Genomic DNA, 24,526 nt, shown 5'->3' with positions numbered 1-24,526 from the left:
TCAACAACAGGATAATACCACAGGTGGCGTGGCAAAATGTACGGACAGGTGCATTTGATGATTGGCTTCACAGTCAGGTATACAAGGGTTGTTGCGTTCTGTATTAGTGGAAAACAACTGCTGCACGTCTCCAAAAGTTATTGCCGCTTCCTCTGGAGATGGTCCGTCAACTCGACAATGCTGTTTGTCATTGAGTGGCGGCTTCACGAAATTACGGCATGAAACAGCGTGCTATTGCTCGGCAGTATGGCATCACTCAAGGTCAGGTGTCAAAGATCCTGAAAGGAAATGCTTAGAGGGGTGTCCCTACTCCAATACCGAGGCCAGGACGTTCCCGCAGAACCACAAGGAGGGATGATCGCCAGCTGCACCGGTTAGTCCGCAATGGCCGTACCAAGTCAGCTAATCGGCTTAGGGCTGAGTGGCAGCAACTGACAAATGTGCCTGTATCCAGAAGGCTAGTCAACCAACGACTGGATCAAGCAGGCTATCGTGCCAGGTGTCCCCTGAGAAAGCCATGCCTGACCAGACAACACTGCCAGCACCGATTGCAGTGAGCCAGAGAGCACCGTCAATGGCAGCCAGGACATTGGAATCACGTGATCTTCAGTGACGTCTAGATTTCTGGTCTATCGTCAAGATGGCCTTGTCCGAGTGCGCAGACAAGTGCATGAAGCCCACAACGAAGATTGTATAGTGCCATGAGTCCAAGCTGGAGGTGGTGGGGTGAGCGTTTGGGCTGCTTTTCATGCAGGGCACAAAACTGACCTGGTTGTTCTGAATGGAAACCTGAACCAGTTCAAGTACAGGGTCATTCTGGAAGAAACATTGCTTCCATTTGCTTGTGCAGCCTTTCGAGGAAACTTTGTCTTCCAAGATGACAATGCACGGCCTCATCGTGCTCGCATGATCCAACTTTCTTGCTGACCGTGGTGTAGAGCATATGGAGTGGCCTGCCATGTCCCTGGATGTGAATCCGATAGAGAACTTATGGGCAGAATTAACGCGTCAAATCGACAACTTGGACCAGCAGCCTACCTCTGTGCGTGAATTGCAGCAGACTATTGTCACTGCATGGCAAGCGATTCCTGTCCAAACCTTGGCAAATCTCGTGAACAGCATGCCTCGACGTGTACGTGCTCTCCTGAATGCTCGTGGGGGTTACACGAAGTACTGAACTGTAATTTTAATGTCCGTAATCCCAGTCATATTTTAGCTTTTGTTTTTGTTGAAATTTTTTTTGGCTAATGTGCAAAATAAAGAGATACTTCTGGAAAACGTACAGAAGTTTAACACAGTACTGTTCGTGAATTGAGTTCGATATCAGTTTACATCACTTTCAAGGATCAATTTATTTCCTTCGAAATGTCAAATGTGGTTTTTGTTTCTTTTAAAGGTCACATTAACAAAATCTAGAATAATTTCAACATAATTCCAATGAACTTTTGGTTCTAAGTCATCTTGAAAAGTAAGTTCACCCCCACAAAAAAAATATTCCATATTAAATGCCAAGCATGCATACATACATACATACATACATACATACATACATACATACATACATACATACATACATACATATATATATAATCACAATCTCCAATGCACTTCTGCATATACTTGCATACACATACATATACTTACTCTCACATCTGGGGTCTGCCCAACAGGCACGTAAGACATCGGCCATTATAAAGCTCGCAGTGTTAAGTGTGGAAAATTCTGAGGAGATTTTGCCTGGCTCAATAGCACAGTGGGCTGTTGCCGCGAAAGCAATGGAGGTCCTTGGTTTGAGTCCCATGTTGAGTCAGAGTTTTTCACACTTAGCCCCACGCAGGAATTTAATTCCTGTTTAAATAAAAATTATATATATATATATATAAATAAATTAAATAAAAAAATATATATATATAGATAGATAGATAGATAGATATAGATAGATATATATACACAAAGAATTAAGTTAAGCACCCCTACACAACGAATTAAGGTAAGCACCCCCTAATATATATTCTTTGTGTATATGTATACATTGGCATATATTCTAAGGTATGTGAGATCAAATAATGATTGGTATGACATTAGCAATTATCCATTGATGAAATTGAGTGATCAAAGTGAAAAAAAGTGATTGGTTGAGTCAGTGATCCGATCACGTGGGTCCTACACACGTTATTGACGCAAAGATCGCTAGAGGTCTTCTCAGAACAATGACTGTACGTTAGAAAACATAAACGTCATCCACACTGTCCGTGATGGACCTATAGCTCCATACTTAAATTGAGGTGAAAATATGCCTAAAATTCCCAAAAATTTTCACCTTAAATTATTCAGAATAAAATATTGAAAACGGCATGATTGTTATGTTTTTATGTGACCATAATATCACTTCTCCAGAAAATATAGCAATATCATGGGTATATTACACTGTTTTGACGACAACAAACTTGTAATGTGCGAGGTTGTAAAAAAACGGGGGGGGGGTGCTTAACTTAATTCTTTGTGTATAGATAGATATATATATATATATATATATCCTATTTCCCTTTGATCCTCCTTTCGTTTCCATCCAATTTACCTGTTTTAATCGGAATGCTTTTCGCACCTTGTTCTGCTTCTAATTGCTAATTTTGTTAAAGTTACAGGAGGCTGTGTGTGCGCGTCTCTTGCTACTGTTACAAGTTATGTATTTCTTTATTTGCTTGTTAATTTTTCACTTGTAATTCTGCTTTTCTATTAGCCCTGATTACCTCCACCACCGAAGGTGAACTGAGGCTGTTTATACCCATGTGTTTGTGAGCAGATTTCTCAAAACGTTATGGACGGATTAGGATGAAACATGGTGGACGGACAGATTTGGTGTGCGACAAGGAAGAATAGATTCCATTTTGGTGAAGATCCCAATACTATGTTTTAAGTGACTTCACCATTGAGAGATAGTGCCAAAAACGATATCGAGCACAATATCTCAAAATGTTATGAATAGATTTGACGAAACTTAGTGGACAGGTTTGGTGTGTGACCTGGACGAACTGATTTGATTTTGGTGTCCTGCTCAACTATAAATTCCAGGTCATCTCCACCACCAGTCACGTAGCAATGATAAGTTTCTAAACATAAGTATTCCTCAAAAACCTCAAAAGTACCTCAACTACTGAAAAATAACACAATGTAAATGAGTAATATTGCAACTATCACAATGCTGAAAAACAAATGGAAAATTTGACAAATTATATTTAAACCTGTTGGAATATAATCTGCCTTTACAAAAATGACAGGTGTTTCTCACAAGCTTAATGACTAGCATTCAGCCCCTCACCAGAACTGAATGACCAAAAGCTTTGGCCCCGATGCACAATGGGCGAATTCTCCACTACGTCATGCCACGGTGACCCAAATAATGAGCTTCGCAAGTCTTGTGGATCCCTCATTTTGGAAGAGACTGCGGGAATGGATGTATCCATGGGCGCCAATGGGTGAGGAGAGAAGAGAGGGCTGAGAGTTGTGCTGAGGGTACGTGTTGGCGTGCGGAGTGGGCCTGGTGAGAATGGACTGGAAGCCACAGAGGAAGACCGGAAGCCTGGTCCTTCTATCTTGTTTCTCAGGCCTATGTAAGAATGTGGAAAATGCATGGTAATGGTCTGAAAGAGGCACGAGAAAATGCAACAGCATATATATATCATACATACATATATATCATACATACATACATACATACATACATACATACATACATACATACATACATACATACATACACACACACACACACACACACACACACACACACACACACACACACACACACACACACACACACACACACACACACACACACACACACACACACACACACACACACACACACACACACACACACACACACACACACACACACACACACACACACACACACACACACACACACACACACACACACACACACACACACACACACACACACACACACACACACACACACACACACACACTGCATTCAAAAAGTATTCAGACCCCTTAACTTTTTTCACATTTTCTTATGTTGCAGCCTTATGCTGAAATCGTTTAAATTCATTTTTTGCCTCTTTGCCTCATCAATCTACACTCAATACCCCATAATGACAAAGAGAAAACAGGATTTTAGAAAGTTTTGCAAATTTATTAAAAATAAAAAACTGAAATATCACATTGACATAAGTATTCAGACCCTTTGCTATGACACTTGAAATTTAGCTCAGGTGCTTCCCATTTCTCTTGATCATCTTTGAGATGTTTCTACACCTTCATTGGAGTCCACCTGTGGTAAATTCAATTGATTGGACATGATTTGGAAAGGCACACACCTGTCTATATAAGGTCTCACAGCTGACAATGCATATCAGAGCAAAAACCAAGCCATGAGGTCGAAGGAACTGCCTGCAGAGCTCAGAGACAGGATTGTGTCGAGGCACAGATCTGGGGAAGCCTACAAAAAAAATCTGCTGCATTGAAGGTTTCCAAGAGCACAGTGGCCTCCACAATTCTTAAATGGAAGAAGTTTGGAACAACCAGGACTCTTCCTGGAGCTGACCGCTCGGCCAAACTGAGCAATCGGGGGAGAAGGGCCTTGGTAAGAGAGGTAATCAAGAACCTGATGGTCACTGGCTGAGCTCCAGAGATCCTGTGTGGAGATGGGAGAAACTTCCAGGACAACCATCACTGCAACACTCCACCGATCTGGGCTTTTATGGCAGAGTGGCCAGACGGAAGCCTCTCCTCAGTGAAAGACACATGAAAGCCCGCTTGTAGTTTGCAAAAAAAGCACCTAAAGGGCTCTCAGACTGAGAGAAACAAGATTCTGTGGTCTGATGAAACCAAGATTGAACTGTTTGGCCTCAATTCTAAGCGTCATGTCTGGAGGAAACCAGGCACCGCTCATCACCTTCCCTATACCATCCCAACGGTGAAGCATGGTGGTGGCAGCATCATGCTGTGGGGGGTGTTTTTCAGCAGCAGGGACTGGGGGACTGGTCAGGGTTGAGGGAACAATGAACGGAGCAAAGTACAGAGATATCCTTAATGAAAACCTGAAACAGAGCGCTCAGGACCTCAGACTGGGCCGAAGGTTCACCTTCCAACAGGACAATGACCCGAAGCACACAGCCAAGACAACACAGCAGTGGCTTAGGGATAACTCTGTGAAGGTCCTTGAGTGGCCCAGCCAGAGCCCTGACTTGAACCCAATCCAACATCTCTGGAGAGACCTGAAAATGGCTGTCCACCGACGGTCCCCATCCAACCTGACAGAGCTTGAGAGGATCTGCTGAGAAGAATGGCAGAAAATCCCCAAATCCAGGTGTGCAAAGCTTGTCGCGTCATACCCAAGAAGACTCGAGGCTGTAATCGCTGCCAAAGGTGCTTCAACTAAGTACCGAGTTAAGCGTCTGAATACTTTTGTCAATGTGATATTTCAGTTTTTTATTTTTCATAAATTTGCAAAACTTTCTGAAATCCTGTTTTCTCTGTCATTATGGGGTGTTGAGTGTAGATTGATGAGGGAAAAAATGAATTTAAACGATTTCAGCATGAGGCTGCAACATAACAAAATGTGAAAAAGGGAAGGGGTCTGAATACTTTCTGAATGCACTGTATATAACAATATGTTTTTTTCAACAGCATATATATATATGACAATATAACAGATTTGGAGTTAATCAAATTATTTTCCCGAACAAAATATAAAAATCGCTTCTCTTTTCTTCTTTAACTCAGCAAAAACAAAATGCAGTTCTCTGTTTAGTTCGTGCATGTAAACCAGCAGTCACCTGCGTTTATGGAAACCAATGATGTGCGTACGATACAGTATGTGGTCCCCCAGGGAGACCAAACCTTCTGGTTTTTTTTTTTGTTGAAATATTTTAAAAATTTGAGGAGGGGCTATATATTACATACAAATTGTGAGGGATGGGGAGAGGGAGGGAACTGCGATGGGGAGGGCTGGGCCTGGGTGAACAGGATGGGTAAAGGGAGGAGGAATACAGCTCGAGGTTTGGATCCAAGTTGTTCAATATTAGTTGTTTGCAGTCATTTCAAATAACATCATCGACCTCCATTATGCCATTGCTGATGAATGTGCAGTCTTTGCTCAGTCTGAAGAACATTTCAAGTCATCTTGAACCATTTCAATGAAACCTACAGCAAACTTGGCCTTGCTCTCAATATCATAAAAATCAAAGTTCTCCATCAGCCAACGACAAACATTCAGACCCCAGCTCACAAAATCACCATGAACAGAGGGACTGGAGAATTACAGCCATTTCCCTGACCAGGGAAGTCACCTCTTGCAATGAGCCACCATGGATGAGGAAAATTGAACAATGGATCGATTGTGCCAGTGCTGCCTTTGGACGTCTCCGGTCACATATCTACCACCCCATTGTCATCTCTACCCTATTCTATCACTGCAAGACCCATGTCACCTACCTGAAACACCTCAAACCACCCGAGCATTACCACCAGTTCTGTCTCTTAAGAATTATTCACATCAAATGGAAAGATCGATGGACCAATGCAGGTGTATTTGCCAAAGCAAACTCAACCGTCAAGTCAATGACAATTCACCACCAACCCAGCAGGTTTGTCATTTTGTCCACTCATCTGATACCCATCAACCAAAACATTTTTTATACTCCCAGATTTCTGAGAATTTAAGAAGTTGCAACATCAACAAAAGGTATTCGGAAGAAGAAACACAAGACCATCCCAAATGAAAAATAATCTCAAGACCAGGAGTAGAACACTGGGTGTCAATGACTTGGCCGTGAAGCTGACAAACGGACAAAAAGGGAGAAGAAGTATGGTCCCACTCTTGCTCCCAAAACTACCTGTCCAAACTGGGCTACATTCTGTGGACCCCAAATTGGTCTCTGCAGACATCTCTGGACCCACCTCTGATCAGTTTTACTCCATGGAAGACCATCATACTCAGCAACGAGGAATCACCAATAGAGATGGGGAGTGTGTAATGTGGGGAGTTGGGGTGGGTCTTTCTTTGGCTTGTCATATGCAATGATCACAATGCATTTAAGGACATGTATTTTATGTCTTGATACCATCAATGAACATGTACTTCGAATTTAATGTTATGAGAAACGTGGAGGGAAGGCAGTGAGCGTGAAAGGCCACATAGAACAAGGTCATGCTTCTGCTCCTCTCTCAAACAATGGTTGATGGCCCTCATCTCAAACAAGAGGATAGAACCATCTCCCTGGGCATATCTTGGGCATTCAACACATTCTGGCATCCTGTTTTGCTTGCCAAGCTCTCTGCTTGTGGCATAGAAGGCAGTCTTCATTCCTCGACTTCTGACTTCCTCCATTCCCTCAGTCAACATGTGGCCATCAAAGGAACCCTCTTCTCCCCTCTCCCAGTGGAGGCTAGAGTTCCCCTGGAACTTACTTATCAATTACTTCTCAGAGGCTCTGGAAAACCATATTTTCCTTTTTGCAGACGTTTCCTCATTGTGTCATATAGTACGCCGTCCCTCTGCTAGCAGACAGGAGATGCATCTCTCCCTGCTGAGAGGCTGAAGCACAGGGCTTGTTGCTCTCACATGGCAGGTAGGTCTGTGGTTTGTGTTTTCCACCGTCTATTCTCCGATATTCCTAGCTCTGCTCTCTCTTTCCTCACACACTCCTTATCTACTCCAGGACGCAAGTGTTCATCCAGTAACTCTGTCCTGTTTCGACTTCCAAAATTCAGGCTGTCTGCAACGTCAATTCTTTTATTCCTCATTTATCCTGCTAGGGAACCACTTTCTAGAGGCTGCTCTGTCTCACTCTTCCCTCCAGTGCTTCAAACAAGCAGTGCACGGCCATCTCGTCACCTCCCCCTTCCCCCCCTTTAACCTATCCTAACCCAACCATCTCTCACTTGCTAGTTTGTGTTTTCTCCATTCCTCCCTCCTTTTTTCCAGTTTGTTCATTACATTGCTTTCTCCCACTGTCTGCAATTCTACCTTGCTCTTCCATGAGCCTTGCTCATGTAAATTCTGCTTTCTGGCCGATTGCTGAACCTTCAATTTTTTTGTGGTGCGGATGAAGTGTCTCCGCATCATGCTGGCTTACTTTTACTCTGATGTTATTAATGATTGACACGGGTGTCATCACGTCACAACCTTCTTCAAGAAATCCGTTCCCTTTCCTCTGGTAGCATTCAAAGAACTCCAATGTAATAGCCACACTAGTTGTCTTTTGGCCAAATAACGAGGTCTTGTGGTACCCAACTTGCACTCGCCTCATTGAATTTCAAACGAGAATGAATTCTTTCTTTTTTTTCCCATACTTCTAAACAATTGGACACCCAATTATTCTGCAATTTCACATATAGTAATCCAGAACTTCTACAAAATTATATTCAACACATTTAATGTTTGTTTTGAGTGACAGCAGTTGGTTGCATATGAGAATTGCCAAGATAGCCCACAAATTCCCAGCTACGTTTGAACTCAATGCACCATTTAAACAAAAAGGTTAATAAAATAACAGCCATACACTAAATGTATGATGTACAAAGTACAATGTCACCAATTTTGTAACGACCAGTGAATAGCAGACCGAGTCTCAGCTAAAGACTAAATCTATTCTGTCCTGTTTGTCGCAAAATTGTTGTATTACAAAGGAAACCGTTTTATTTGGCTGTGCTTTTCTTTTTCTTCTTTGAATAATGGATGATCGCAACTGGCCAGACCTCATGTCAAATGAACACACAAGAACATGCATGAGAACGCATGCACGAGAAAACATCTCAACAAGGCTCAATCATGATTATGAGCAAAGAAAGTGGATGCAAGCACCTGTATGCATATCCAGGCATTCAGGTTGAGGGGGATGTTGAGAACCATGAGCTGAGGAAGTTGTAGGTCGCCCGTCTCCAGTCGTAGCATCCTGGTGGGCTGATAGCTGGCTTGTGAGCTCAGACAATAAAGAAATGCAGTGGCTGCTGAGCAAAGACCAGGTGTGTGGCCGGCCACCTAGTAGAAGGTGAGAAAGATAGCAAGCAATACAAAACAAGCAGTGATCGTAATAGGATATTTTTTGATTTGGTAAACTAAAGAGAGTGGATTACTACGATTGCTAACCTGGCTGGCTTAAGGTGAACACCTGCCGGCGACGACAGGGAGAGGCTCGCGAAAGTATTGCCAGGTCTTGCAATGCGAGGAACTATACACACAGAGCAACAAAGTTAACAAATCGCATCCAAAATATTGAATCACTGGCAAAATTAGTGTTTTTATTTTGCTTTTATGTACACGGATTTGAGTGGTGCTACCTTTTCAGAGACAGCATTTTAGTGCCATTCTTAATAGACCTGAGGGCATTTTGAGTCAATCTAAATGGATATAATGGCATCAAATGAAAATCAGACCACATGGGACATGAAGATCATCTCCTCCCCGAATGCCATTAATGAACTCGCTGGGTTATCACTGACAATAGCTTAACAATCATCTGTATTTACAATGCAACTGGATGATGTTGCAAAGCACAGAATGTGGGGGGGACAGGAGGGGGTCATTCATGATAAAAGTTCATCCTTACATATTTCTTCACCAAATATTGTCTGTATTTACATAGGTGGACTAAGAGCCGAAGTATTGGTTAGACTGATCTTAAAGAAGCAAAACTTTAAAAGGTCTGTTGTTTTCCCAGTTGTATGTAAAATAAATGTTCGTCATTACCAGTCCTTGACCAACTAGTAAGACTATTTCAACACAGAGTAGACCCTTTAAAAACAAATTATTTTATGAATTCAATTATAACACCACAAAAATGAAAAAGAATGGCCATCATAAAATATGACTGTCAATTTCTATAAAATCCATTTTCATCTTCCATGGCTGCAGAGTCCTAATAGTTCCTGGCAAATTATATTGAATGAGTGATCTTATTGCCCCTTAATGAGTAATCTCATTCAGAATCCCTCGCCTGATTCTTCTACAATCTGCTGATTGTAAAATGCTATATTTTTGCTAGATGACAAGAAATTAGGAGTGTTTAAAAGGAAACTATGCCTGGTGGTGGTTTAACAGTTAAAGCGGTAGGCTTAGGATATTGTGATCCCAAGTTCAAACAACAGCCGTGGCAAAATAACACCAGACGGGTCGACTCAGCCTGTCATCCTTTCGAAGTTGCCAGAATGATTACCAGCTTGCTGGAGGTGAGAGATCAATAACAGTCGAATCTGGGAATAGCAGTGGCACAACCCCCTCGAGTACCGAAAGGTCATTGGTAGAAGCCAATGAAAGAGGACAGTGCATCAAATAAAAAAAAGATTGTTTTGGGGATGCAGTACACTAGGGAGTACTGCAGCAGACGAGAAGAACACGGTACGAGAACCTGCAGCAAGGATCAGTAACATGCACGAAATGGCACACTACGCTGGTTGATCTGGGCAGTGAGTAATGGCCCAAAACACTATTCCTGTACTTGACCCGTCTTCTCACAGTAACGTGCAGTGTGTGGCTTTCCTGCACAGGTTTGAAGCATACAGCATGAATGTTTGTATGTGTATACCATTAAAATGTGCAAATTTAAAGGCTTATGAAAAGAGTCATTCTTACTAACAGGGAAAAAATAAAAATAAAATTTTATTTTAATTAAATTTAAATAAAATTAAAATATATTAACTTTATTGTATGCATCGTCAAGGCTTGGGGATGAACTATAACAGAACGGATCAGGACGCAACAAAACAAAAGTAACAGCAGGAGGAGAAGGGGAAATGCCAACAGCAGGGCCAAGGGACAAAATAGACGGATACTGACAAAGAAGGGATTCAGGTAACGATGACGGAACGGGTGGACATGATGGATGCAAAAGCAAAAATTTGAAAGGTTGTAGAAAATATCATGGTTTGGGATTTGGGATGATCTGAGATGGGGAACAGCTGTCTTGAAGGGAAAAATGGGATTGAAGAGTGTGGAAGTTGAGGTGGGGGAAAAAAAAGAGGAACAAATGAGTGGGGGTAAGCAGTGGTTCTGGATTTCGGCAGTTTCACTAGGATGGGGTTGCTGGTGGACCATGTGCGTCCTTCAGATACCTGAGAGGGGGGAAGGAGAGGGGGAGGGGGGGGGGGGTCAAACATGGAGAAGTCAGAGGGAGCAAGACCAGAAAGGAGGCAGAATAAGACAGAGACCACCGACCTGTCTGAGATGGCGAAGTGATAGTCCCATAGACTCAATTTCATCGCGGGAGATTCCAATAATCTTGAAGGCCTTGGTTTCCACGGCCTTGCAGGTGGATAGGAGCTCAGGTTTGCCAAGAAAGGACTTTTCACGACAGAGGATTCCCAGCCAGTGCAAAAAAAAAAAAAAAAAAAAAAAAAAAACATTTTGTATCACTACTGTATAACTACGCTGACGTGTGCTGAATGTTTGGACCTTTTTTTTGGCAGAAGAGTTTGGACATTCACATTTGGACAGAAGAGAACCTTGTCCACCCATTTAGCTGGGTGTGTGTGTGCTCTTAGGTAAATGAGGTTATGCCAGGGACCGGCGATATATCGATATACCGGTTATATTTTTAATAATGTATCAATAAACCTGTATAATTTTTCATATCGATACTGATTTGCCGAAAAAAAAATCGATATGAAAAAAAAATAAATCGAAATATTCACAAAGATATCGGTATATCACCAACAAATCGAAGAAAGGGGTTTACAACCCTTAAATACTGTACAATCCGTACATTATTTAAAAAGCTTTGATGCACTCGGCTACACCTGGAACAGTGGAACATAACAATACGTCGGTCATAGTAAACACCGCCCGGAGACGCCCAGACACATTTATAGCAAATGAACACTTTTCTAGCAGTGAACTGCTGTTAAGCTCAATTTTGCAGTTCAAATTTTGAAATTCGGTTCAGGTTAAGAGTTTGCAGAGCACATCGCATTTAGTCGATTTAACCTTGTGTGGAAATTAAATAAAGTTCCAAACACCGCCCGGAGAGTTATATGGGGGTGGAGGGGTGACATCAGAGTGAGGGCTTTGGGAGGAGAGATGGGGATGCAGTGCCATAGAATGAGAGTTTGGTAAACCCAACAACTGTTTGCATAAACACTATTTCGTCCCCGAACTTCATCTGTGCTCAGTACAGGTACAGCAATCCGCGATAGCGATACCTACCTGTGCCGATTAACAAATCCTGATCTCGCTTTAAAAGTTAAAACAAACACGTTGAAGTCGTGGGTAAAATAACCATTGTCATCATGGGGAAGAAAAGCCCCATGTGGGAGGGAATACATCTTTCAAATCCCTCTTTAATCCCTCCATCTATCAATTAATCTTTCAATCCCTCTTTAATCCCTCCATCAATTCCTCTTTAATCCCACCATCTGTCAATCCATCTTTCAATCCCTCTTTACTCCCTCCATATATCAATTCATCTTTCCATCCCTCTTTAATCCCTCCATCTATCAATCTATCTTTCAATCCCTCCATCTATCAATTTATCTTTCAATCCCTCTTTAATCCCTCCATATATCAATTCATCTTTCAATCCCTCTTTAATCCCTCCATCTATCAATTCATCTTTCAATCCCTCTTTAATCCCTCTATCAATCCATCTTTCCATCCCTCTTTAATCCCTCCATTTTCCAATCCCTCTATCAATCCAACTGTCGGCCGTTTTTTTAACTTCAGCTAACCATCCATCGCCCTTTAGCTTCCAAACTAACTCCTCAGTCCGCAGGATCCTGCCCGTTTTGCCTTTCGACCCCGTAACTCACATGAGAAACTTCCCTCACGGGAATTCACCTGATCGTTAATCTCAAACCCCGTAACTCCCATGGGAAACTTCCCTCACCGGAATTCACCTGATCGTTAATCTCAAACCCCGTAACTCCCATGGGAAACTTCCCTCACCGGAATTCACCTGATCCTTACTCCATCTCAAACTCCTTTCGCCTCCCAACCACAACTTCACACCATCCCCTTCAAACTCCCGCTCCTCTCCTTTTCATTCCATATCCTAAGCCATCACCCTACCAACATGTCATCCGGCATCACCCTACCACCATTTCATCCGGCATCCCCCTACCACCATGTCATCCGGCACCCCCCTACCACCATGTCATCCGGCATCCCCCTACCACCATGTCATCCGCCACCCCCTACCACCATGTCATCCGCCACCCCCCTACCACCATGTCATCCACCACCCCACTACCACCATGTCATCCGCCACCCCCCTACCACCATGTCATCCGCCACCCCCCCTACCACCATGTCATCCGCCACCCCCCTACCACCATGTCATCCGCCACCCCCCTACCACCATGTCATCCGCCACCCCCCTACCACCATGTCATCCGCCACCCCCCTACCACCATGTCATCCGCCACCCCCCTACCACCATGTCATCCGCCACCCCCCTACCACCATGTCATCCGGCATCCCCCTACCACCATGTCATCCGGCATCCCCCTACCACCATGTCATCCGGCATCCCCCTACCACCATGTCATCCGGCATCCCCCTACCACCATGTCACCCGGCATCCCCCGACCACCATGTCATCCGGCATCCCCCCACCACCATGTCATCCGGCATCCCCCCACCACCATGTCATCCGGCATCCCCCCACCACCATGTCATCCGGCATCCCCCTAACACCATGTCATCCGGCACCCCCCTAACACCATGTCATCCGGCATCCCCCTACCACTATAATATTAAAAGGATCCCTCAGCGTATGCAAATCGCCATGGAATTGAAGTTTCTTTTCTTCCCTGCCATTGGCGCTACTATTGTTGTCATCGTGGTGCGTGTGAGATAAACAACAACATCAACAGCTGCTCGCTAGGAATGGGGGGAGGGGTGGGGTCTGTACCAATTGCCGATAGATATCGATTCCTGTAAGTGGTGTCGTGTGCCAATATCAGGCACAGCTAGCTTTTTATCTATCTATAATTCCAGTAATCTCTGTTTGTACGTTTGTCTGTGACCGCTGTTTCTCGACAACCACGGGTCCGATATACTTTTAACTTGCCAGGTATATTGCTGGGGACCCGAGGATGTGCCTTTTCAAGGTTTCATATTAATCGGACAATTACTTACCGAGCTATGTCCAAAAAACGATTCAACCAATCAGAGAGCAGCGAGCTATCACGTGTGCCGAACGTGGCGATCAGACTCTGCCTCGGACGGCACATTTGACAGCGTATTCATTTATTTCACGTTGGAAAACTATGTTGCCGTTAAACTATGTTTTAAAACGAATTCAAACTGCGATTAAATTAAAACGATTCATCGTAACTGCGATTTGCGAACTTCCGGACAGTGAAGACTGTCCGGCAGCACGCTTTCCGGCAGCCAATCACAGAACGCTTTGTTGCGTAGGCGTGGCCGATGTGAGAGCGAGCGGAGCTGAGCGCGTTACGAGCTGACCGCCATTACGGTTCGTAATTCGATTTCTTATGCGCATTATTTCTCCCAATTCAGTCAGAGCGAAGGGCGGAAGCGAAGAGCGTTGTTTTTTTTGTTTACGGGCGTACGGGCGGGGTAGAGCGTACAGGTAGCGTTTTTTTTTTTTTTTGGCAAGGAACGGGCACCCACGTACGGGCAATGCCCTAGTTCTATATAATACTGTCGCGTGATTCCCCTCGGTGAAGACCGGGAAATCACGGATGGAAACGAGCGTTAATGAAGGCGTTATTCAATGGTGGATTTCACTATAAATGCACGGTAGGAAGAGAGGAAGAAGAGGCGGGAAGCTTTTACCTGACACGATCTCGCCGGGCAGCCTTCAATCCTGGCGAAATTAACTCAAGCGGGAACGGGTTTCGGATATACAGGGGAAAATAATGAAAAGGTTTATTTTAACGGAATGCCGGGACAAGGAAACACGACGATAAAACTAAAACCCCCTAATGAGCGCTCCTACACCAGACACATACAACAAACAAAGGAATATACAATAAAAAATAAAGGGGTCGTTGTGCGTGTGTGTGATGGCTTATCTCAATGGCTGAAGTGTCAGGGATCGTCAGGCCAGTTGGCGGGAAGAAGGCCTCGACACGCCCTTGTTCGCGCGCTGCTAGGCCAGCGCACGCTGCCGCAGCAAGCCTTGCGTCCCCGCGCGGTCGCTCGCGTTGTCCGGAACCAAAGGAGAGAGTCGATGGTCTCGGAAGGCGTAAGGGGCAGCAGGAGAAGAAGGGAAGAGAGTCCAAAGCGAGGGAAAGGACGTCCGGGCACGAAGGGATCCAGAACAAGAGGGCAGAAGGAACAAAATGTCGGTCTCCTCGTCCTTTTAACGTCAGCCCGTGACAACACCGGCCTTGTCCTCCAATCAGCGCGTCGCTTCTTGCTCGCCCCTCACGTCCTCCAATCCGAGGGAGGCTTCTTGCCCCTCACCTGGCCAATCGCAAGTCCTTCCTTACTCTGCCAATCGGCCGCCTTCATCCTGCCTCGTGTCTTCCTTCCACCAATCAGTGGCCAGGTTCTTGCCCCTACCTTGACCAATCACGAACTTCATCCTGCCTCTTCTCCCTATTGGTGGTGTCTTGTCCAATGGTGTGATCTCCCCTTCAAACCCTTCGACCAATCCTTCGCGAGGTGGGCGTGGCCTCAGCCTGCCTGAGCAATGCGTGTCTGCCAAGTTGGGGTTGTCAGCCCAGGTGCGTCATCTGTGTTCCAGTTAGTTTTATTGTTGGGGGGATTTAATTAGTGTGCGCTGATGGGCCAAACTACTCTACGTGTCTGTGTGCGTTGCCATACGGGACAATGGATAGATCATAGGTTTCACACACAGGGGAATTAGCATAATCCCTACTCTATTTAACACAATGCCATCCTTGTATGACCAAAATATACACTTAATCCGACATCTGGGCTAGACAGGTCTCTGCTTCTGGACATAGAGATGGTTCTTCTTCTTCACGACAGTCGGAGCATGATACCTACACAGATCTACCTGATCTATTTATCACTACCCCAAAATTCATAACAATACTTAATGAGCTATCTCTCCGAGTATTCGCATGCTCCCTACTATTAATGCTTAATGAAGTTAATGGTAATCGACTATTGTCTTTGGTCTTCATCAATTATCCTTCAAGAATAATGACAGCGAAGGACAAAACTGAATCGCTTTTTGCTCTTGATCAACCAAATTCTCTTGTACAACTGCCATGATTTGTAAAGATTGATTGATACATGTAGTTTGATGGATGCTGTGGATTACCATTAGACCAGGAGCCCAGAAGGTGTATTCAAGTGAAAAGCGCCGAAGCAACTGACCACGTGGGTTGAAAGGGTTCTACCCCCACATCACAAAAATGCATTGCTGCCGGGTCAGGGCCATAGTTGGCCCTGACCATGTGGTGGTCAGGGCCACCCTTCACCCATTGGTTGAACAGCTGGCTTGACACCACCCACTTGAACCTGAAATACTTAACCGAAAGTACCCAGAGGACCCAAAAGACCCCCCCCCCCCCCCAAGGACCCCAAAGACCGAGAACACCCCGAGGACCCAAAAGACCCCAAGGACCCTAAGTATCACAAAAGACCCCGTGGACCAAAGGACCCAGAGGAACCAAAGGCCCCAAAGACCACGAAGACCAAAAATACCCAAAAGACCCCGAAGACACAAAAGACCCCGAAGACACAAAATATTCCAAAGACCCTTAACGACCCCGAAGACCCAATGAACCCCAAAGACCCAAAAGATCCCAAAGACACAAAAGACACAAAAGACCCCGAAGACCCAAAATATTCCAAAGACCCTTAATGACCCGAAGACCCTTAAAGACCCCGGAGACACAAGAGAACAAAAAGATCCTGAACACCATTAAAGACACAGAAGGCCCAGAGAAAAAAAAAGACCCTGAAGACCAAAAAGACCCTTATGGACTCAAAAGGCCAAAAAGACCCATGGACCAAAAAGCCCCAAAATACCCCAAAGATCTAAAATACCCTGAAGACTGAAATTACCCCCAAAGACCCTGAAAGACCGAACCGAACCGAACCGAAAGACCGAAAGACAAAAGACCGAAAAGACCTCGAAGACTGAAAAGACCCCAAAGATGGAAAAGACCATGAAGACTGAAAATACCCCAAAGACTGAAAAGACCCTGAAGACCCAAAAGACCATCAAGACCCAAAAGACTGAAAAGACCCTGAAGACTAAAAATATCCTGTAGACTGAAAAGACCCCGAAGACCTATAAAGACTGAAGACCAAAAAGACCTTTAAGACCCAGAGGACTGAAAAGACCCACAAGACTCAAAAGACTGAAAAGACCCTGAACACCCAAAATACCCTCAAGACCCAGAAGACTGAAAAGACCCTCAAGACCCAAAAGACCCTTAAAGGGGAACCCAAACACTATTTTTTTTTTGAAAAAAAAAAACATTGGCAATCATTAATCACGGTCTAATTTGAAGGGAATATATGTATGTATGTGTGTGTATTATTACGTGCTCCTCCCCAGACCCCGGTCACGGTGTACCTCCGAGCCCCGAGAGGAGTCACGGCAGAAAGATGTGTTATTCTGTATGTCAAAGATCAATGGTGAAACCACACCAAATTGTTACCAACAAACAAGTTACCAACATTTAACCCACAGCATTTAACCCCTGACTATCTCTTCTCCTTCTCCTTCCTTTTGCTTTGATTTACCTATTGATTTTTGTCTTTTTGCACTTGTTTTTTTGTACTCTGTCAAAGCGCCTTTGGGCTTCTTGAAAAGCGCTATATAAAATAAATGTATTATTATTATTATTATAAGTATTGTATTAAGATCACACAAGAATAACAGTACAACAACAATAGTAATCAATTGTACAACCAATATATATTTCCTATGATGGTACCATCAGGTTCGTACAATATAACTCGCTGTGCTCCAAGTGAGCGAAAATAAGAACATTCCCCAATGTCTCTATTCCGACATCAAACCAAAGTCGATCCGCTCCAGCGATCGTCAGAACAATGTCCAATCGAGACCCGAATCCCGTTCGGATGACAGTCACAGTCACGCGGCCAAAGCTGCGCAAAGGTGCCCTCAAGGCGACTGGGAAATCACACCCTCGGGTATGGACGTTCCACGGCTTCCAATCGGCGAACCACAGATTTCCCACTCAAAAGCCGTGTTACACACGCACACCAGATTAACGTCTGAATGCGGTGAAAATGGTTGAAGCGAAGTGAAAAACCTTGAGCGTTGCGCAAAGCGCGCGAGTCAAAATGGCCGACGGCCCGTTCTCGTGGTGTAACGGCACTCCAACGATTCTCTTCGGAATTGACCGCAAAACCTGTCACGCAGGTTTATCTGTCACAGCGATGACAACTCTGTCGCAGGAATCCCTTTCCCGGGAAACCCAAAGTTCACTCGTGACTCTCGTTCGCCAATCGTTCGCTCCAGACCACGAAGCAGCGAGGCTTCTTGTCCGACTCACTCGCTCCGCCTTCTCTTCCTCCTCGTCGTCGTCCGGTTCCGGTTTCATTTAAAACATTAACTTTTTTACCTTTTGAAAATAGTAATCTCTATCTCCCTTAAACGGCAACAATAATAGTACGTGGAATCAAAAATGTTTACAGTGGATGAAAACCACAACAACGGAAGTGACGAATCCGTAACACTTCCCCCCCTCAAGAAAGAAAGTTGGAACATAGTGAAAACTTTCTTTGCAGGCAAAAACTCTTTTAACAAACAAAAGTACAACTCACACCCAAATTATCAATTCACGTGAGCAACAATAATTAATATTCCCCAAAATAAAGCAACAACACTTCCAAACAACATACAGAAATTTCCAAAGTTAGTTCACTCTGGACAAAGCATCAGCAACGACATTGTCCCTGCCCTTTACATGCTCAATTTCCAAGTTGAACTCCTGCAAAGCCAAACTCCATCTCATCAACCTCTGGTTTTTATTTTTCATTTTTTGAATGAAGGTTAAGGGGTTGTGATCAGTGAAGACTTTTATGGGAAAGGTAGTAGTTCCCAGATACACCTCATAATGCTGAAGCACTAGCAGGAGAGCAAGGGTCTCTTTTTCCACAGTGGCATAATTTGCCTGATGTTTGTTAAACTTTTTGGAGTAGTAGCACACCGGGTGATCCACTCCATCTTCATGTAATAGAACTGCCCCAGCCCCCACATCACTTGCATCAATGGCCAACTTGAAAGGTGCTTGAAAATCCGGGGCTGCTAGGACAGGAGAGCTCATTAATATTGCTTTGACGTGGGCAAAGGCAGCCTGACATTTGTCATCCCAAACAAACTTGGTCTCTTTCCTCAGCAAATTCGTTAAAGGGGCCACCACATCAGAAAAAATCCTGCAGAACCGCCGATACCAACCAGCCATACCCAAGAATCTCATAAGATCCTTCTTCCCTTTTGGAACTTGGAAGCGATCAATGGCTTCTATCTTGGCTGTCACCGGTTGCACCAGACCCTGACCTACGACATGGCCTAGGAACACCACCTGTGCCTTTACAAACTCACTCTTAGATAAGTTGATGGTCAACCCTGCCTCGATCAGTTTCTTGAAAAATGCCTGAATTTGTTTAATATGATCTTCCATGGTCATAGTGTGGATGATGACATCATCCAGATAAGCCTCCACCCCCTCAAGCTCTGCAATAAGCTTATTAATCAGCTGTTGAAATGTAGCAGGCCCGTTTTTCAATCCAAAGGGAAGAACCTTGTACTGATACAACCCATTTGGTGTGACTAAAGCCGAGATTTCCTTGGCTCTATCAGTAAGAGAAATCTGCCAATACCCTTTCAGCAAGTCAAACTTAGTTACAAATTTAACTGGGCCTATTCTATCAATACAGTCATCAATCCTCGGGATGGGATATGAGTCGGTCTTGGTCACTGCATTAACCCGTTTTAAATCTGTACAACAGCGAAAACTGCTATCGGGTTTTGGAACCAACACACATGGTGAGCTCCATTCACTGCTGCTTGGTTCGATGATGTCATTCTCCAACAGAAACTGAACCTCCTTCCGAAGATACTCCATCTTCACAGGGTTTATCCGATAGGGGTGTTGTTTCACAGGAGTGGCTTCCCCCACCTCAATATCATGATATACCAGGTCAGTACAACCAGGTACATCTGTGAACAAATGTGCAAATTCAAAAATTAGGCTGGATAGTTGTCCTTGTTGTTCCCTCGTCAAATGACCTAATTTCTCATCTAAATAACTCAACACTTCTGTGTTCGTCAATCTGGGTTCTGGATTCTCTTGCATCCCGACTACAGGCACGACAGGTGAGACAGGAACCATTTCTTCCACAGGCTTCCTCTCATAATATTTCTTCAGTCGGTTGACAAGACATCTGCCGCTTTTTCCGTCGGTCAGGAGTTGTCACCACGTAATCTGTTTCATTAACCCTCCTTTCAATTGCATAGGGACCAAAATATCTAGCCTGTAATGGCTGACCTGGAACAGGAAGCAACACTAACAATCGGTCCTCAGGACTGAAATTTCTTATCTGAGATTTCTTGTCATGTCTCACTTTCATTTTATCCTGTGTCACTTTCAAGTTTCTTCTCGCAACTTCACAAGCCTTTGCCAATCTGTGCCTAACCATTGACACATACTCCACCACTGTTGACTGTGACTCCTCCTGTAGCCACTGTTCTTTCACCAATTTCAACGGTCCTCGCACTGCGTGTCCAAACACAAGTTCAAAAGGACTGAACCCCAATGACTCCTGAACAGACTCCCTCGTAGCAAACAACAATAAGGGTGTTCCTTCATCCCAATCCTTGCCACATTCAAAACAATACGTTCTGATCATATTCTTCAATGTCTGGAGAAACCTTTCCAAGGCCCCTTGGCTCTCGGGATGGTAAGTACTTGCCCTTACTTGCTCCACTCCCAACAGGTGTACAACTTGCCGAAAAAGTGTTGACATGAAATTAGAACCCTGATCAGACTGGATGACCTTAGGTAGGCCAACCAAAGTGATAAAATTTAATCAAGGCCTTCGCAATAACTGCCGCAGTAATTTTTCTAAGAGGCACTGCCTCTGGGAACCTTGTGGAAGCGCACATGATGGTCAACAAATACTGATGTCCAGCCTTAGTTTTATGTAAAGGGCCTACACAGTCAATAATGACATGGCTGAATGGCTCTTCAAAAGCTGGAATGGGTTTTAAAGGTGCGGATGGGACTTTCTGATGAGGTTTTCCCACCAGCTGGCAAGAATGGCAAGATTTACAGAAATCCGCAACATCACGTCACAATCCTGGCCAGAAAAAATGTACCAATATTCTGTCACAGGTCTTGTTCACTCCAAGGTGCCCGGCCAAAGGTGTCTCATGTGCCAAACTCAATATCTCCTTCTGGTACGGCGTTTTTTTTGTTTTTTGTTTTTTTTTTGTATACTGAATCGAGGCTCGTGAAAGAGCTAGCTAGCATTTATTTCACAAACAAATCAACCAGACAAACAAAATATATAAAAAGAGGGAGCGGAAGACAAGATGGGGAGAGAAGGTGAAGCACGCAAACATAACATTTGAGAGCAGGGAGATGTGTGGGAGGAGAGGGCTTGGGGGGAGGAGGAGTGGGAAAGGGTGGGGTGGGGGGGGGGGGCAAGAAGTATAAAACACAAGGACACCAAGGACTTCCAGTACAGAAGTTGGTATTTCAAAAAAGTGGTTTGGCGTGAAATTAGCGGGGGTAGAAAAGATCAAGGTTTTGGATGGGGGAAGATATGAGATGGTGGTGAACAGCTGTTTTAAAGACCTGGAGGGTCGAGTGGGATTGAAGAGAGTGGGGGAGTTTGTTCCAGAGGCGGGAGAAAAGAGGACTGAAGGAGTGAAGGTGAGCAGAGAGTCTTGATTTTGGCAGTTTAACCATAAGAGGGTTGCAGGCAGATCTTGTGCGACCTGTAGGAATATTTGGGGGACAGAGCCCAGAGAGAGCTGGGGGAGAAAGGCCAGAGAGGAGTCGGTAGAAGACGGAAGGACCACCAACCTGCCTGCGGTGAGTGAGTGAAAGGCCCTTGGAGTTAGCTTCATCACGGGAGATTCCAATGATTCTGAACGCTTTGGTTTCAACAGCGTGAAGACGAGCTAGGTGTGAGGCAGGAGCACCAGCTCAGAGGGGAGAGCAGTATTCCATTGAGCTGCAGATGAAAGCCTTGTATGTGGTGAGGAGCTCAGGTGTGCCAAGGAAGGACTTCGCACGAGAGGATGCCCAGTCGGCGACTGGCTTTGGAGGCCAGATTTGAAATGTGGTTTTCAAATTGTGGTGGCACCACAATTTGGTAATGAGCTTTCCACTCATCGTTTGCTGGCACCTCCGGTCGTCTCCATTTTCTCATGAGTATTTCCCCTTTCATGAAGTAACCAACAGGTATCTTCATAGCCTCTTCCTCTGTAACGGCTTTACCAATGAAACTCCGGATCTCTGTGTTGTTCTTCAACAATACAAGTCTCTTTCGGACCAGCACCGTTTGCTCAACCTCGCTCCCAGATGTCTCCGACGGACACTCCATTTCCTCTTTGGTTCCAGATGCCACCTTTTCCTTAAGTTCCTTGATGTCACTCCCTTTCCTATTATCTCTTTCAGAATTTTCCTCCAAAACCTCTAAGGAACCCAAATCCACATCGCTTTCCTTCTCCTTCTCTTCAGAGCGCTTCCTACCCATAGCACGAGTCACTGCACAGGATGGAAAGATTCCCCGGAATCTCCTGCTCTAACTGTGCGATGTTATTTTCCCTACTGGGCTTTTCAACCAACATTGGATTACCAGAAACTCGACCACCGGCCAAATCATTCCCGATAATAAAAGAGATTTCCTCGACAGGAAGAGTGGCTTGTAAACCTACCGTGACCGGTCCTGACACCAAATCAGACTTCAAATGGATGACATGAAGTGGAGCTTTCACATAGCCACCAACCCCCTGTAAAGGAACACTAACACCAGTTGCCGTCTTCTCTGACAATGGCAAAATGCCCTCAAGCATCAAAGATTGATGTGCTCCTGTGTCCCTCAATACCCTAACAGGTCTCTGGTTCGTTAAGTCTCCATCCAGTGACACAAACCCCTCTGAAATAAAAGGTTTGTAACCCTCTTGAACAAGGTCGTTCTGTGATGCCATAACTTTGGCATGGGAACCTTCACAAGGCACTGTCCTCCAAGGACGATTTCTCGCATTGGCCAATGCATTCGGAGTTGTACTAGTCTGACTCCGCTCCTGATTTTTCCTTTTCAGGGCATAACATTGGGACATTAAATGCCCAGGTTTCTTGCAAAAAGCGCAAGTCGGCCCGGAGGAAAAACTCGTGGTCTGCCTCAGGCCCCCCGGAAGATACGTCTGTCTTGGAACTGTAGTCTTCTGATCCCTAAAAGTCGCGGTATCAGATTTGTCCCCATAGTCATCTCTAGGCCGCCTCCATGAATATTTGTTCTCCGCACCTGATTTACCATAACTCCCCTGGATAACTCAAGGCGGGAAGTGAGGTTTGTGGAACCCCATCCTGTGTGTCAAGGCATAGTCATCTGCCACGGTTGCTGCCTCATACAACTCTGGTACTTTATTTTCATCCAGATGTACTTTAATGTCCGCGTGGACACACTGTTTGAATTCCTCCACCAAGATCAATTGTCGCAACAGGTTGAAGTCTTTCCCAATCCCCTTCGAGTCACACCACCGATCAAACATGGTTCCCTTCATTCTGGCAAACTCCACGTGGGTCTCACTCTCCCTCTTCCTGGCATTCCTGAATTTTTGCCGGTAAGCTTCAGGGACCAATTCATAGGCTTTGAGAATGGTTTTCTTCACTATCTCATAATCTGCACATTGGTCAATCGGTAAAGCCGATAGATATCTTGAGCTTTACCCACCAGAACACTTTGCACTAACATAGTCCAGGACCCCACAGGCCATTTTAGCATTTGAGCCACTTTCTCAAAGTGTAAAAAAAACTTGGCTACCTCCTTTTCATTGAAGGGTGGAACCAGCCTCACATGCCTACCAACATCCCAAGTGTTCTGACTAGTTGTCGAACTAGCCGGCATGGATACTACTTCTCTCCGTTCTCCCATTAATTCCAGCTCCTTGAGTTTAAGTTCCTTCTGATACTCCATGTCACGTTCCTTTAACTCCCTTTCGGCTCTTCTTTCCTCTGCTCTTTCCTCTGCTCTTCTTTCTTCTTCAGCTCTCCTTTCCTCTACTCTCCTCTCCTCGAGTTCTTTTTCAGCTCTCCTTTCCTCTGCTTTTAACCGTTCCTGGCTCTGCAGTTGCATCTCCATTTTCCGGAGCTCCACATTTTCTTTTTCCTCGGGTAACCAATCCAAGGCTACTTCCTTCCCTGTTCCTTGTCCCACCAGAGATTCTACCACCAATGTCTGCATCTCTGCTTTCTTCATATTAACTCGGACCTCCAAGTTAAAATATTTGGCCAATATCAAGAGTTCCGATCTTTTTAACGCTTGGAACTGTGCCTCATTAGGGGACGCCGCAAACTTTTCTGCATCAAACACCATGGTGACTCTTAGCACCTGTTAACCTTC

At 44.7% G+C, this 24,526-nt stretch overlaps 1 protein-coding gene across 4 annotated transcripts in view; it reads right to left on the bottom strand.

Annotated features, from left to right (window-relative positions):
* NDC1 (NDC1 transmembrane nucleoporin) overlaps nucleotides 1-24,526 on the bottom strand; it is a 174,581-nt gene that overhangs the window by 51,795 nt on the left and 98,260 nt on the right. For all 4 annotated transcript variants that reach the window (XM_078784709.1, XM_078784717.1, XM_078784722.1 and 1 more), the window contains 3 exons: nucleotides 9,119-9,200; nucleotides 8,834-9,010; nucleotides 3,320-3,607 (listed from right to left, as the gene is read on the bottom strand). In XM_078784709.1, the coding sequence (XP_078640835.1) occupies nucleotides 3,320-3,607; nucleotides 8,834-9,010; nucleotides 9,119-9,200 (547 nt within the window). The remainder of the gene's footprint in view (nucleotides 1-3,319; nucleotides 3,608-8,833; nucleotides 9,011-9,118; nucleotides 9,201-24,526) is intronic.

This window comes from Myxine glutinosa, chromosome 1 (genome assembly GCF_964187855.1).
Source record: "Myxine glutinosa chromosome 1, kmMyxGlut1.1, whole genome shotgun sequence".
In the NCBI taxonomy this organism is placed as follows: domain Eukaryota; kingdom Metazoa; phylum Chordata; class Myxini; order Myxiniformes; family Myxinidae; genus Myxine; species Myxine glutinosa.
The sequence above is the reverse complement of the archived record's forward strand: the minus strand, read 5'-3'. Positions and strand labels throughout refer to the sequence as shown.